Source organism: Natator depressus, chromosome 10 (assembly GCF_965152275.1).
Source record: "Natator depressus isolate rNatDep1 chromosome 10, rNatDep2.hap1, whole genome shotgun sequence".
Taxonomy (NCBI): Eukaryota; Metazoa; Chordata; order Testudines; family Cheloniidae; genus Natator; species Natator depressus.
Genome location: NC_134243.1, coordinates 50,799,188 through 50,814,782, shown reverse-complemented (window position 1 = coordinate 50,814,782; position 15,595 = coordinate 50,799,188). Strand labels below are relative to the sequence as shown.

At 41.8% G+C, this 15,595-nt stretch overlaps 1 protein-coding gene across 1 annotated transcript; it reads left to right on the top strand.

Moving 5' to 3' along the window:
* Nucleotides 1-840: 840 nt before the first annotated feature.
* On the top strand, nucleotides 841-5,920 carry FBXL22 (F-box and leucine rich repeat protein 22). Its single transcript, XM_074966109.1, has 2 exons — nucleotides 841-1,195; nucleotides 4,418-5,920. Exons 1-2 carry the CDS (start codon nucleotides 861-863, stop codon nucleotides 4,761-4,763), a joined length of 681 nt encoding a protein of 226 aa, XP_074822210.1. The 5' UTR covers nucleotides 841-860; the 3' UTR covers nucleotides 4,764-5,920.
* Nucleotides 5,921-15,595: the final 9,675 nt, after the last annotated feature.

Below are 15,595 nucleotides of genomic sequence, written 5' to 3'. Positions count from 1 at the left end.
AGCATATTTTTCTTTACCTTCTGAAAAATAGCTGATCGCAAAAGCATTTTTCTAAAACTGCTTTAGATATGTCTGTTTGGCCTCTGAATGACTTTTGATCTGGGCATATACATTTATACTGAAAGTAATGCACCCCACCATGAAACAGGAATTATATACAAATCTTTACAATAGAAATTAGCAAGTCTTTGTGAAGAGGTCACTGACACACTCAAGTTGCCCCTTCCTTGTCTTTAATGTACACACAACAAAAAGCCACTGCATGAGGCACAATAACTGTTTGAGGCCTGGCATATGGTAAAAGTTAAATCACTCATGGATGTGAAAAATCCACACACCTCCATGCCAACTTAACCTGGGGTGGACTACTACAGCAGTTCACAGGTAGACAAGGCATAACAACAGATTGAAATCCATAGCCTAAGTCTTGAAAGATCCTGTTTCTCATGATAGAGACAATTTCAAGGTACCACTAGGGAAAGGAGTTTATGCATCTTCATCACTCACACTGGTAAACTAAGCTCAATTCAATCTCATCTGCCTCAAGCCCTTTGCTAAACATCAGGATTGACTAAAAGGAAAATAATTCCTTTTAAGGAAACACTTGATTTAACTCAATTGCTTCTTTTCTGCTTGGCCATTCCATTCCCCTGGACAAGAAATGGAGCAACAGCCTGCTGCATGTGGGACTCTGAGCTGTGTTTTTTTTTTTTAAACTCCTGCACCAGTTGTTGGCCAAAAATAAACACCATTCCACAACCATATATGTTCAACAGCCCAGTGGTGATTCTGAGGCTGGTCAGGCCCCTTCAGTATTGCTGTTAGTCCACTCTGCCAAAGAGCACGACTCCGCACGGGCTATGCATATAACCCAGCTTAACTGGGAGTGCCTTTTGCACCTATTTTCTTTCCTGGACAAAAACAGTAGAAAGAGTTTAGCCCAGACATGTCAGAAATTACTAGAAGTGTTTCAGGATCCTTTTCTGTGGCCTGTGCTGAATTTCCATTCTCCTGTGGAACTAAAGAAGGATAATTTTCTCTTGGGACCAACTTTAAGGTACCTGTCCATCTGCTGGCATTCAAGCAGAGTCAAGGTGTGTAACATTGAGGACTGGATGAAAAACACATTCCAGAAAGACATCTGTCGCAAGCATGAAAATACGGTCAATGATTTTTTAATACAAGTTTGCAACAGGTATGTTCTTGGAGTGTGAAATTTTACATCTAATGTAAAGCTTAAGCTCATTAAATTGAAAGCATTGACGCTTTTAACTGTTTACACATCCTTTCTGGAACAGAACACTAAATACCCAGAGATTTTGGCTTTGGAGCACCATTTATTTAGTTTTAGCACCACATAAGAAATTGGTTTTAGTGAAAATGTAGTGCATTTTTCTGTTGAATTTTACTGGGCTTCCCTCAGCCCTTACTTGCTTGACAAATGCATGTGATATTCCCAAGGTATTAGTGACAATGCATGCTAAGAAAGTGTGGCTAACGAACTATTTAATAGCACCATTCTGTGCAGGACAAAAAAATCCTCAGAAATGGAGCAAGAGCTTTAATCCCTAAGAGAGGGAGATTCTTTTTTATGAATAAAACTGGCATCTCCCTAAACATGTTGGTAAACTCAAATTCCACTTTTCCTCACAAGTGCCAGGCAGACACATGTGAAGGTAGAATGGATCTAAGGTTTACATTTTATTCTGTGTTAGAGCAGCCTAACTCTCTTTCTCTGTAAATTGTGAATGCTCATGTTATCTATGCTGAGGTTTAATGATTATAAATATATTTCTGAGCTTTATGTAAACTATTTTGGGGTCATATAGCCAAGGGGACAGCACAGTGAGGAAAAGCAGACATCAATGCAAGCCAGCTGTGCTAGCTAAAGTAAATGACAAAGACAAAAGCTGACACCAGTCCAAACAGCAAGGATGCAGAGGCACAGCCATTTCTTCACACAATTTAGCAACAGAAAATTGCTGCTCCTAGATTAGATCTGGAATTAAAAACTAAGATTTCCACCACCTGCACCCTGAGCTGTGTGTTTATGATGCAGAGCCTGCAGTTCTAGGTGTCCAATGGGACACAAAAGAATGCGAGAGCTAGAAATACTTTTATATTTGGGGCCTTTTAGCTTGCACTAGCTCTGAATTTGTATGGTATGTAAACACCTGTAGGCCAGCTGCAAAAGATGATCAGAGCAATAGGGAATCAAATGGATGAAGGTACAGGCTCAGATTGCAGAGAAGAAAAAAAGAAAGGTAGAGGCAGGCAGAGTTGGAAAAGGCAGCTCTCTTCAAGCCATGTGTATCTAAGGCTGCACTGGTTTCACAAAAGTGACTGTGACAGAACCAGTTTTAAAGAAGAGTTTCCAGTTAATTTGGTTTTAATTAGCAAAATGATTGAGAATGGGAGCGGGAAACGGTGCAGGTGTGAATTCTTCAATTCCAGAGATTCCAACAGCATCCACACTGGCTGCAGAATTGCATATCACATTCTAAGCTTTTATTTTATTGTATATATAAAATGTTTCTAGCCTAAGCCATGCTATATCCCTGAAACAGCTTTCAACCACCAGATTAATCTCAATGAGTTAACTCTGAAACCTAACAATGACAGCATGTACAACCATTAACTATTTCAAGGCTGATTATTTTAGATTCCCTAGCTCCCAAAACTACAAACTTGTTCCCTCTTCCTGCTGCTCATAACTTCTATAATGCAGTTATGTTAATACAAAGATCTCAGGCACACTGAACATGAAAAATGGGGACAGTGTAAAATACATTAAATTGACATGTTCAGTCTTAACTCTGCATTTCCTGTCTCTCAGGTATTTTACCTCCAATGACAAGTAATCTGTATTCAAACCAATCAGAGGTGTCTGCATCCTTGACTTCCTCAGTAAAGTTTTTTGGGGCAGGAACTGAACTGCATGCAGCCCTCATGCTTTCCTCCAGAGCACCTCTCCTGCTTCATTCTCATGGGCAGAAAACAAAGCAAAGTGAAATTCCCAAGGAACCTTCTCTTTGCTAACATGACCACACTTTGTTATCTCCCCACAACAGTGGAGCAGACAGGCATGGTGGGGGATACCTGGCATTAGCAAACATGCTCAAGATTAAAAACAACAAGCTAAATTGATTTTGCCCTACAGTTAATGACCAGTTCCCCTTTTACTGAGCAATTGTTCATGGCCTCTAAAATCCCTTCATAGTCTGAAGGCATGAAGCTTTGTTTTGAAAGGCTCACTCAGCTGAGTGTAGGCAGCCTATTCCAGCTCTAGCAAACTCCTGAATAAAGGTCTCACCAGTCACTAGACTATAAAGCAGCATTAAACATTTCTGTAGTCAGATTCCAGGCAAACAAGCCTACAGGAGCTCCATCTCAAAGCCGATTTAGCTGAATAAATTAGATAGTAAAACCAGTGCTTTTAAAATTGCTTCCCCGAGGAAGCTGTCAGAAAGACAGGCACTTTGGATGGAAGGGTTGTATTCTGCAAAGAGGCCAGATATCCCACCAACTTCTGATCCTGAAGCTGCCAGTCCTGCCAGGTTTTACATACATTTAGCACAACTCAGTCTCGAGCTAGTAGAAGGGAAACAGGAAAAAAGTGACACTGATCCTTTTGGTTAGCATTTGGCACGAGTGTCCTCATAAGATTCTGCATTTGCCTCTGGGCAGGGTTTAAATGAAGCTTATTAGGAGAGTGGATTCCACACATCTATTTATTAGACCTTGATTTTTATCTGTTATGCAATAGTTTAAAAGCAAAACTACTCTGTGCTCCCTTCCTCCCTTTGCAGGGTGTGTGTGTTAATATTTGCAGGTGGTTCAATATTGTGGCAGGGGGGAAGAATCGATGTGTACATATTAAGTAAAAGCAAGCAGTTTTGATCAAATCCAATCAATAACTCAGTTAAGTTGGCCCCAAGTTAATATCCTTATTTATCCCTGCTCCTTAATTCTGGGGGACGACCATTTCTCTCTCTGAGTTGCAGTCACAATACTTATCCCCCAGCACACAGGATGGGCCAAGCAGGCTCCTTCACTCTTGCTATATCAGACAACCAAAGTCCTTTCAGTGCAGGTATCCATTAAAATCTCTGGCCAGGACCTGATGCTGGAATTCCCTAATGTGCCAGGGCACTAAAAGCAGGGTTCAGAGGTTGCTGTTGACCTCAATAGATGGGCTGAGGCAGAGAGAAGTCAAGTGACTTCTGTGAGGTCGCACAGCAAGTCAGTGGTAGAGTCAGGATTTATAACCCAAATGTCTTGATTCCCAAACCATTGCTGGAAGAGCTTGCTTTGCATTGCTTTTCAGAACTTGATTTTGGGAATCGCTAAGTGGGAATTGCTTTTACAGATTATACACATTATTCTTCTGTCTCACATACAATGACCATGTTTTCAGGTGCCCAAACTTGCTGTCCCTGACCCTTTCTGGATGTGGCCACGTCACAGATGATTACCTGTTGTTGCTTCTCAAAAGCTGCCCAAACCTCAAGATACTCAAACTGGAAAACTGTGTGCGGATCACTGACCAGACTCTGGAAGCTGTGATCCTCTATGGGGGCTCTTTACAAACCCTCCATGTGGATTTCTGCAGGAACATAACTCAGGCTGGTCTGAAGACAGTCCAGGAAAAATGTCCTTCAATAATGCTGAAAGCAGAGAGAAGTGCAGACATGATTCCGGACAACGAACCACGGGAAAAATTGATGCTTGGAAGAGCAGTGAGAAAACTGGTACTACATTAAGAAGGACCAATTGCAGAAATTCAATATATGTGAAGAGAGATTGACATTTTGAGGTTCCACCCAGTTGGCAATTAAGCCTATCTATATGCATATTGGCTTTGTTTATAAAAAGAATATTTTATACATTTCACAAGTACTCCCATTTCACCCAGGCAAGGAGTTTACCTTGATGGTGATAGTCTGGCACCACTGGTCCTTCATACTGGAAAATTCCCTGTGCTGGCACAAAGGAGATGGTAAATCCTGACTAGCTGATAATGACCCTGCTGAGAGTCTTCCTCATTGTGGTATATTTTGCTTGGCTAACATGTATGATGATGTATCCAGATCTCAGGGCCCAAGGGGATGGATAAACTTTTTATTCACAAGGAAATATGCCTATTCTGTCATAGAAGAATCATGAATTCTGAGTAGATAACTAGCCCCTCTCTGTCATACGTTCACCTTTTCTGCTAAGGCACATCTCACTCCTGACAAACGTCACTTACTATACTTAACATGTGATCTGTTAGTGTACTTTATCTAAACCATAAGTTCTATGAAAGTGTGCGCAAACCAAGCTTTTAATGTTTACATAATGTACACTGCCAATTTATGCTTCAGTTTACGTTACTGTAAATAGTAATGTAAGTTTAACATTAACACAAGCTTGTTTACACAACTGTCCAAGCTGAGAAGGCACTGATTTACAAAAAGTGCCCTTAAACTCTCTTTTCAAAAGCCTTCTACAGCAATGATATATTTGTCTAAATCAGAGGAGGATTTTATACACCCATGTGCAATAATAGAACACGTGGAGGGCAGTGCGCACCAATCAGACTGTTACAATAACACATGCAGAGCACAGTACCACTGTATGTCGTTTTGCTACAACATATTGTAATATACTGAAAGATTACACTGAAATGGCCAGCACTATCTTTATCTCTTGTCTAAAACTGGCCTTAGACCAGAGGGTCTCGAACTGTGGTCCACGAGCTCCAGTCAGGTGGTCCGTGGATATTTCCCTCTAAGGTGTGTGTCTGGGCAGCCGTACACAAGAGAATGAAGGGCCACCCACCGAATTAGTGGAGCCGCGCAGGCATGGCTCCACTAATTAGGTGCCTGGACCCTGGAGAAGATGCACACGTAAGGTGAGGTGGTGGCCTCAGGGGGAATAGGGGGTAGGTGGGAGGGGGAAGTGGGGTGAGAAGAGGGGATGGGTGGAATTTGGGACATGCAGGGCTGCAGTGGCCAGAGAAAGAGGCAACTTTCCCCAGCTCCAGGGCTGTGGCTGCTGGGAAGAGACAGCCCTCCTTCCCAGCCTCAGCAGCTGCTGTGGCAGGGGAGAGACCCCCTCCTTTCCAGCCCCAGCTAGAAGGCTGCCACAGCAGGGAAGAGAGGGCACATCCATCTCATTAGAAAGGTAAGACTACTGATATTAAAATACAAGTTGTGTGCTTTTATTTGTAGAACAAAAAAACCCTTAATTATTATTAAGGTTTTTTTATATAGCACTTTTATCCAAAGTGCTTTACAATAGTTTAGCTAATGGTACAAACAACATTTGGAAAGATCATTAAGTGATCTGCCGAGACCCTCAGCAATTTTCAAGTGGTCCTTGAAAAAAAAGTTTGAGAACCACTGCCTTCGACAAAATACATTGTAATATAGGTCAGATTCTTAAACAGCCGGGGCTTGTATCTTGCAAGGTTTCAAGACTTATGTCCACCTCTCTGTACATCTGGGTAAAGATAAGCTAACCTTAATCTTCCTGATGCTCAGTTTATTGCACAAGTCCAGCATACAGCGGTTGCCATTAAAAGCCTTCAACTTTTGCCTTGGGTAACATTCCCTCAGAACTTGTAATTATAGTTATACTTCATACTAAACATAACCAGGAACATGGCAATACTGGAGATAACTTATCTAAGGCTATTGAAACTTCAAATTTGTCAAGAAATGTTATATTCCAAAAGAATTATATCAACACCACACACCAGTTGCAAATAATCCCACACCTGTACCTGTTTGCCTCAGATTTTCTCTCCCCACCCACCATAAACCTCTTAAGAACTTTGTGCTTATGATAATGATGGATGGATAAAATTAATACCTCATCATTTATCTTTTTCTATAAGACTAGACTTGGATCACAAGGAAGGAGGCTGGACTCCCACTTGGAAACATAATCCAGTCAGTATGCTTTCAAGTGGGAAAAAACAGCTCTACTTTATCAGATAACTAACTAATCATTAGCTTCTCCTGATTAAAGCCATCTACTGAGCACAGTAACTTTGTCCTTTTAAGTATAGGGTGGGTTAGAATGAAGAGCATTGTGTAGTCACAGAATAGAAATCCTTAGAATAGCAAAATCATCTTTTCCTCCTCTCCCCTCCCCAATCCTCCCAAATCCAGGTGTGAGTGATATCTTTCAAAGGCTCATGGTGCTACTACAGTATCCAAGACCCTCCTACCAAAAGCAGTGTCCATTTGCTTCACCTAGTGTCTAGCAAACGAGTGACAAGATGAGCAAGCTGCTGCCTTGCAGATTTTTTTTGTAGGATACGAACGGCTCTTCTGTGCATCACACAGAATGTGGTCTTACTTGATCCTCCTGGTAAGATTTTTCTCTATTATTTACATTTATATTGCAGTACAGTTTAAAGGTTGGGCCCCACTATTCTAGGTGCTGAAGTAAATCATATTGCTTACAAACAGCTTTATGCTCCTATTTAATGCTGTACTTTGGCCACTCTCTTGCTCTTGGGAGGGTCAGAACAAAGAGTCCTAGACGCCGGAGTTCTTGCCAGGTAGATCTTAACAGCTCTGGCAGGTTCTAATGTGAACCAGGGTTTTTTCCTTGGGATATTGAATATACTGCAGAATGATGGCAGACCTCTCTCCCAAGAGCTGTAAAACAGTGCTAGTAGCTTTTGGTGTGAAAGCTTGGCCAAGGTGCTAGTCCCGTGTTCCTGAAGGGGGAGTAAAACATCTTCCTTGGCAACCGACAAGTCTGGTCTTGTCTCCTCAACTGTAGTGGTGCAGGTCTGTCCAAGCTTCCCTAGCACAGCTCTGCCAATGAAGCTCAGGTCTCCTTTCAACATCCTGATTATCTCAAGACTGCAAAGATTAGTCCAGTAAACTGTATGGAGACAGTTATTTGTACAAATGAAAACCAGGATATCACCACAAACTAATTCAAAATCCACACTTATTCAAAGATGAGAAGCTAGCAGCCTATATTACATATACGTATATACACACCCTGCCTTTCATTTCCATTTAATACAAAATGCATCTCAAAACACTAACAAACAATACAACCGCAAAAATTAGTCTGAATGTCATCAGTATACCAAACACCAAGTGAACAACTGGACCCCCCACCTAATGTATTATGAAATATATCTATTGTAAGACTTTCCTTGAAAAGCTTATGTCAAGTAGGAATGCCTGAGCTTTCTTCAAAAGTAAAGCACATAATAAAGTTTGCGGACGATACCAAGCTGGGAGGGGTTGCAAGTGCTTTGGAGGATAGAATTAGAATTCAAAATGATCTGGACAAACTGTTGAAATGGTCTGAAGTAAATAGGATGAAATTCAATGAGGACAAATGCAAAGTACTCCAATCAGGAAGGAACAATCAGTTGTGCACGTACAAAATGGGAAATGACTGCTGAGGAAGGAGTACCGTGGAAAGGGATCTGGGGGTCATAGTGGATCACAAGCTAAATATGAGTCAACAGTTGCAAAAAAAGCGAACATCATTCTGGGATGTATTAGCAGAAATGCTGTAAACGAGAGAAAAGACAGTTACCTTTTTCCATAACTGGTATTCTTCGAGATGTGTTGCTCATGTCCATTCAACTTAAGTGTGTGTGCTCGCCACATGCACCGGTGCTGGAAGTTTTTCCCACAGCAGTATCTGTAAGGGACCTGCTCCGGTGCCCCCTGGAGTGGCGCGCATATGCCGCAGTTTATAGGGCGCCACTGGCTCCACCCACTCTCAGTTCCTTCTAGCTGGAAACACCAACTGTGGGGAAGGAGGGCGGGTTGTGGAAAGGACATGAACAACACATCTCAAAGAACACCAGTTACGGAAAAAACGAGTGCTTGCTCATGTCCATTCAACTTAGGTGACTCCAACGCAATATCCCTCGGAGGAGGGTAGGAGTTCATGGATGTGTAGACTGCCACGCAGCTCTGCCAAACCCAGCGTCATCCCTGGCCTGCTGAGGGATGGCAAAGTGGGCCATGTGCACCAAGGACCACATTACAGCTTGACAAATGTCCTGGATCGGGAAGTGTGCCAGGAAAGCTGCCGAAGATGCCTGTGCTCTGGTCGAGTGGGTTCTGACGATCAGCAGCGGAGGGACTCTTGCCAACTCTAGCAGGTCGGGCACTGCATACCGAAGTCATGGTGCTTGGCGCCGAGTCGGAGCATTTCTCCAGTGCCGGGGTGAGGGCCGACTCCATGAGGAGCGCTCTTAAACGAATATCTCACTCCTTCTTAGTTCTTGGCTTGAAGGACTTTCAGCAATCACAGGGCTTAAAGCCTGGGGACCGGGGCTTGCCCCATCCCAAGGCAAAGTCCTGTTCAGGACCTACAAAGTCTCTAATTATAGCTAACGGATTTACTGACACTAACAGAAAACTATATACACTATAATACAAGAATTAACTAGTTTGTACGAATGAGAAAGCAACAGCACTACTGAAGCAGCAACAACTCTTGTGGCTTCTTTATATTTATAGAATATTTATACATATGCAGTGTGCATGTATGTATGTGTGTATCTCTGTATATTTAATTGTGATAATTACTCCATTGCCTCTCTCTCATGCTCCACTGTATAACTGGCAAATAATCAATCACAGAGACTAGCATTTCTTACATGGAATCAAGATACACCAAATAAAGTGATTGCCATTTTAAAAAAGTGAACATTTGCCAAAGGTTACTACCACCACGTGTTGATATCTAATATACCACAGCTTCCCCCTACATTCAGAACAGGATGTAACTGTGGTACCTCAAATACCACAATTTGTTAACCGTTGGAAAAAGTTGGCATTTCAATGGCAAAGCTCCTGATTGACACCTTTTATTCATCAGCATCTAGAAGGCACATTCAACTCAGAACTTGTTACCAAAAAGAACAGTTTACTTACTGTAGAGTTACTGGGATTCTTTGTCCATGTGGATCCCAATCCTGAGGTGTGTGCCCCTGTCAAGGTTCCTCCCCCACTCTGAACTCTAGGGTACAGATGTGGGGACCTGCATGAAAAACCTCCTAAGCTTATCTTTACCAGCTTAGGTCAAAACTTCCCCAAGGTACAAAATATTCCACCCTTTTGTCCTTGGATTGGCCGCTACCACCACCAAACAAATACTGGTTACTGGGGAAGAGCTGTTTGGATACGTCTTTCCCCCCAAAATACTTCCCAAAAACCTTGCACCCTACTTCCTGGACAAGGTTTGGTAAAAAGCCTCACCAATTTGCCTAGGTGACTACAGACCCAGACCCTTGGATCTTAAGAACAATGAACAATCCTCCCAACACTTGCACCCTCCCTTTCCTGGGAAATGTTGGATAAAAAGCCTCACCAATTTGCATAGGTGACCACAGACCCAAACCCCTGGATCTGAGAACAATGAAAAAGCATTCAGTTTTCTTACAAGAAGACTTTTAATAAAAATAGAATTAGAAATAAGAAATCCCCCCTGTAAAATCAGGATGGTAAATACCTTACAGGGTAATTAGATTCAAAACATAGAGAACCCCTCTAGGCAAAAACCTTAAGTTACAAAAAAGATACACAGACAGAAATAGTTATTCTATTCAGCACAATTCTTTTCTCAGCCATTTAAAGAAATCATAATCTAACACATACCTAGCTAGATTACTTACTAAAAGTTCTAAGGCTTCATTCCTGGTCTATCCCCGGCAAAGACAAAATGTAGACAGACACACAAACCCTGTTTCTCTCCCTCCTACCAGCTTTTTAAAGTATCTTGTCTCCTCATTGGTCATTTTGGTCAGGTGCCAGCGAGGTTACCTTTAGCTTCTTAACCCTTTACAGGTGAGAGGAGATTTCCTCTGGCCAGGAGGGATTTTAAAGGGGTTTACCCTTCCCTTTCTATTTATGACAGCCCCAGAAGTGGGATCCACATAGACAAATCCTCAAAGAAAAACTTGTTCTTTTTGTGCTATTGTTGATCCTTGTTTTTCTGGCTACACAGCGAGAACTCTTATTATTGCTCTAGGCATGGGAGAATAGAACACATACATTACTTTATCCCAGTTGCCCAGATAGTCTTGAAATTAAGATTTATTTCAATTCAAGTGTTTTCTTCTTTGCTTAGTGTTTGAATAGAATGAACCACATCATGTTATCTGAGTTCTCCTTGAAGCTGATTCTTATTGCAAGGAGGTTGCATGTTTTCTAAATCTATTTTCTGATGTAAGGTAGGTTTCACACAATCCCAGTAAAACCAGACTTTACGTACTGTATCAACAGGCTCATCTTTTCCACTGCAATAAATGTGCAACCAGCTGTGGAGAACATGAAATGGTTCTTATTTGGTGATACAGAAAGCGGAATGGGGATTTCTACAGCTTTGAATATTAACTTACTTACTGCATTTATTTTTAGTTTTCCTTTAATTTAATTACATCTTGATCAACAAAATAGTATAAATGCAAGTTAAGGGAGGGGCAATGAAGAAGTAACACACAGCCCTAGAGAACCCTAGGAGCAGTGAGTTATAATTCATGAGGAAGATCTCATCAGTGTCAATGGCCATCAAGAGGACTCACCATGTAAGAGAATCTCACAACAGACCAAGAAAAGAATTTCAAATACTACTGCACGTTGACAACTTAAAGACATTGCAACAGTGTGACTCCATAATGTTTTCTTATTGCAATGGCCTCAAAAACTCGAATAGCACCCATCAGCATCCAGCAACCTAAGCAACAAAACTGGGATGATCCCAGACAATAAAAGGACAGGCAGTAATCCTAAATTGATACTTATACGAGGCGATTGCTGGGCTGTACAAAATGGCTGCAGTGTGAAAGTTGGAAAGGCCAGACAATTCTCACCTTGAGCAGAAATATACAAAGCTTTAACTATACTTATAAACCAAAACAAAGTGTATATTAGATGCCGTCTGACATTTGGTTAATGAACACCTTATGTAGCACATTGGCTCCTCATGTAGGGTTTCTAGAAAAAACACAGACACTAGAAATCTTCCTTACTCCGAATTTAACAATTTAAAAAAACAGCTTCAAAACTACACATATCCACACATATGTTAGTTATGCCAATAGTGACCATTTTCTTTTGCTCTTAACCTTTGCCTGTGGCCCAAACAATAAGGGGGATTCTGAACAAATGCCTTCTTGATTTAGCTGTACTAAAAGTCTCAACATTATCTTGTTTATTCTGGTTACCTATTTCTCTAAGTAAGCGCTATCATATTTTTTCCCTTCTATGTATGAACTTCTCCATGACAAAATAATTTTGGCCACAAGGTGGCCACAGAAAACAATAGTCACAGCAAGTTAGTTAGGAATAATCTATGCATTAGTTACATTTTACATGAACTATTCTGCAGGGATAGAAGAACACGCAAGGTTTGGGCAGGTGCAAAACCTTTGGAGTTCTTTCAAAATGTTCTTGATAATAAGCAAAACATTTCTCTCTCTGGTCTAGTATTTCAGTGCTAACTTCCCAAGTATATATGGCAAGGGGCATCTTCTGTGCTATTTCACGTGGCACACATGTTCCCAATGAAGTGCAGAATGAATAGCAGCACAAACTAACACTGCTGCACAAAAACTGCCTCAAATGCCAACAGTGAAAAGGTCAATTAGTTTCCAAAACTCGCAGTTCTATTATGTAAGAGGGGTAAGCAATGTCCAGTTGACCCTTCAGATAGTCACTGTGATAATATAGTTTATCTGGAATTTGAACATGTGGCAACTAGACCACCTTGAACATTACAGTATCATGGATTTTCAGATTATAAAAGTCAGAGAAGGAGTCCACATACTTTAAAAAACACTCAGAATGTACTGAAATATTGAACTGATTGGTTTAGCTCCTGTAGCATGAAGAAAATGTTTACTTACCAGTAGTGATGCTTTTTGTAGTTAACTTCATTACCCGTCAAAGGACTGAACTACACAGTGAGTCAAACGTCAGGGAATCTACTGCCCCCTTCTATCCTTCAGGAAAGAGATGGCATGAATAACAAATGACAAGCCCACTTCTAGCCCGTACCAGACTCCTGTGACGGACACACATTTCATCCACCACTATATAGTAGAAAGACCAAGTGGGTGAGCGAATACCTTGTACTGGAACAACTTCTGTTGGTGAGAGAGAAGCTTTTGAGCTTACACAGAGCTCTTCTTCAGTTCTGGGAAACTTTCTCAGTGTGTCACAACTAAATACAAGATGGAACAGATTTTTTAGCACAAGTAGTTGCTCCCTCCCTCCCCACTTCCTTGCCTCCCTATAACTAAGGCTAAGATTTTGTCACGGTTATTTTTAGTAAAAGTCAGGGACAGGTCACAGGCAATATACAAAAATTCACAGAAGCCCATGCCCTGTCCCTGACTTTTACTAAAAATATCCAGGGTAGGGCAGAGCCGGGGAGAGAGAGTGCTGCTGGGGCTTGCAGCTACTCCAGACCTGCTGCTGCTCCTGCAGCAGGGGCTGATTGCTGCTGCTCTAGCCCCAGGGGGGCTGACCCAACCCCAGCCACTGCTCCAGCAGCCCTGGTGCTGACTGCTGGTCAGCTGTTCTGTTGGCCCCAGAGCTGACAGCTGCTCCAGCCCTGCCCCAGAAGAAATCACAGAATCCGTGACAGAATTGTAGCCTTACCTATGACTGAAGGGATGTTAACGGACCTCTTCACCTTGAACAGTCCTTGAAATGTGTTAACTACTTATGCTGAGTAAGTTTCCCAGATCTGAAGAAGAGCTCTGTATAAGCTCAAAAGCTAGTCTCTCTCACCAACAGAAGTTGGTCCAATACAAGATATTACCTCACCCATCTTGTCTAATATCCTGGGACTGACACGGCTACAGCAAGACTAGATACTATACAGCAGAGCCATTTAATTTTCTCTCCCTTCCCAAACTACCCAGCACTGTTTTCACTTGCTCCAGACAATCAAGGGGTTCTATCCAAAAGGAAAAGGCCAGCCTAACTCCTTTCTGCAGAGGACAGGCTGTTTATTGTCTCTCTGACAGGCCTGCCTACCTGTTTCAACAAGGCTGGCCAGTTATCTGATTACTCAGAGGTAATCCCAGAGCAATTCTTCCTAGGTGTGGTTGCCAATTGAAAAACAATGAAGGAGAAAAGAATATCAGAAACACCAAGTGAAAGACAGAACAACAGTCTCCCCCCCAAAATAAATAAAAGCACAAGGAAAATTAAAACCCCCAAATTTCAAGAAGCAACAACCTTGTAAATCAAGATGCTTACTGAAATGTCAGCTGAGATGTAAGGGAAAGGTTAGGCCTTAACAATTTGCAGGATAGATTAACAAGCAGCAGATAAAAATGAAAAACAACAAACATCCCAACAGTCCCGGCTTTCATGGGACTGTCCCACTTTGACCCACAAAACCCATGTCTGGGAAGAGGCTGGCTGGGCTTGGCTCCCCACTTCTGGTGCTACGACCTGACCTTCAGTGCACAGGATGGTAGTGCTGCTCAGGTTTGGCTCCTGCTGTCCCCTCCTCCCCCGCAGGGGGGTTGCTAGGCCAAATTTGGGTGAGTGGCATTGCAATATTAGCTGTGAGGTGTGTTAACATTCAAGTGACAGGTTTCAGAGCAACAGCCGTGTTAGTCTGTATTCGCAAAAAGAAAAGGAGTACTTGTAAACATCTTCTGTATTTTCCACAGTATGCATCCGATGAAGTGAGCTGTAGCTCACGAAAGCTTATGCTCAAATAAATTGGTTAGTCTCTAAGGTGCCACAAGTACTCCTTTTCTTTTTGCGAACATTCAAGTGGTTTCTTTCATGGGCCCAGTCTCGTCTCACTCAGATATCTGAGGGACAGAATGAAAACCAGCTCATGAGTTTAAAGGAATGCACAAGCAATGTGATTATAAAAATAATAGATGATGAAAAAATGTCAAAGTCAAAACTCAATCTGGTAAAGAGTTTAAGTGTATCTGAAATAACGTGTTACGGTGGAGCAGTGAAGGTGAAAGGACTATTAAACAACCGTCTCAGAAATAACACAGTTCACTTCAATCACCATACTTTGCCCTCAGTTGCCTTCCCCGAATATCACCACTGCAGATGAACCAAACAGTGAAACATCCCATAAAAACTATCTTCTTGTTTCTGCTATACAGAAGAACCTCAGAGTTACGAACACCTCGGGAATGGAGGTTGTTCGTAACTCTGAACAAAAGGTTATGGTTGTTCTTTCAAAAGTTTACAACTGAACATTGACTTAATACAGCTTTGAAACTTTACTATGCAGAAGAAAAATGCTGCTCCCCTCCCCCTCCTTTTTTTTTTTAGTAGTTTACATTTAACACAGAACTGGACTGGACTTGCTTTTGGGGGCAGGGGGATGTCTCTCTTGCTGCCTGTGTATTTCCGGTTCCAAATGAGGTGTGGGGTTAACTGGTCAGTTTGTAACTCTGGTGTTCTACCGTAGTTCTAGTTTCTGATCTCTTTTGTCTGAGTGAAAAAGACTGGCAAGATAGCAACTTTAGTCCCTTGGAACAATTTTGTTGTGGTGCTGAGATTCAGTGGGAATTCTCTACTTTTAAAACCTTTCTTCAATCACAACATGAAGATAATATTCT

What these genes read in the sequence shown, in the direction of transcription:
- FBXL22 (XM_074966109.1), top strand. Translation starts at nt 861, where the DNA reads ATGCATATAACCCAGCTTAACTGGGAGTGCCTTTTGCACCTATTTTCT. An exon ending in TTAATACAAGTTTGCAACAG is followed by an intron (nt 1,196 to 4,417) that starts GTATGTTCTTGG and finishes CCATGTTTTCAG; the next exon opens with GTGCCCAAACTTGCTGTCCC.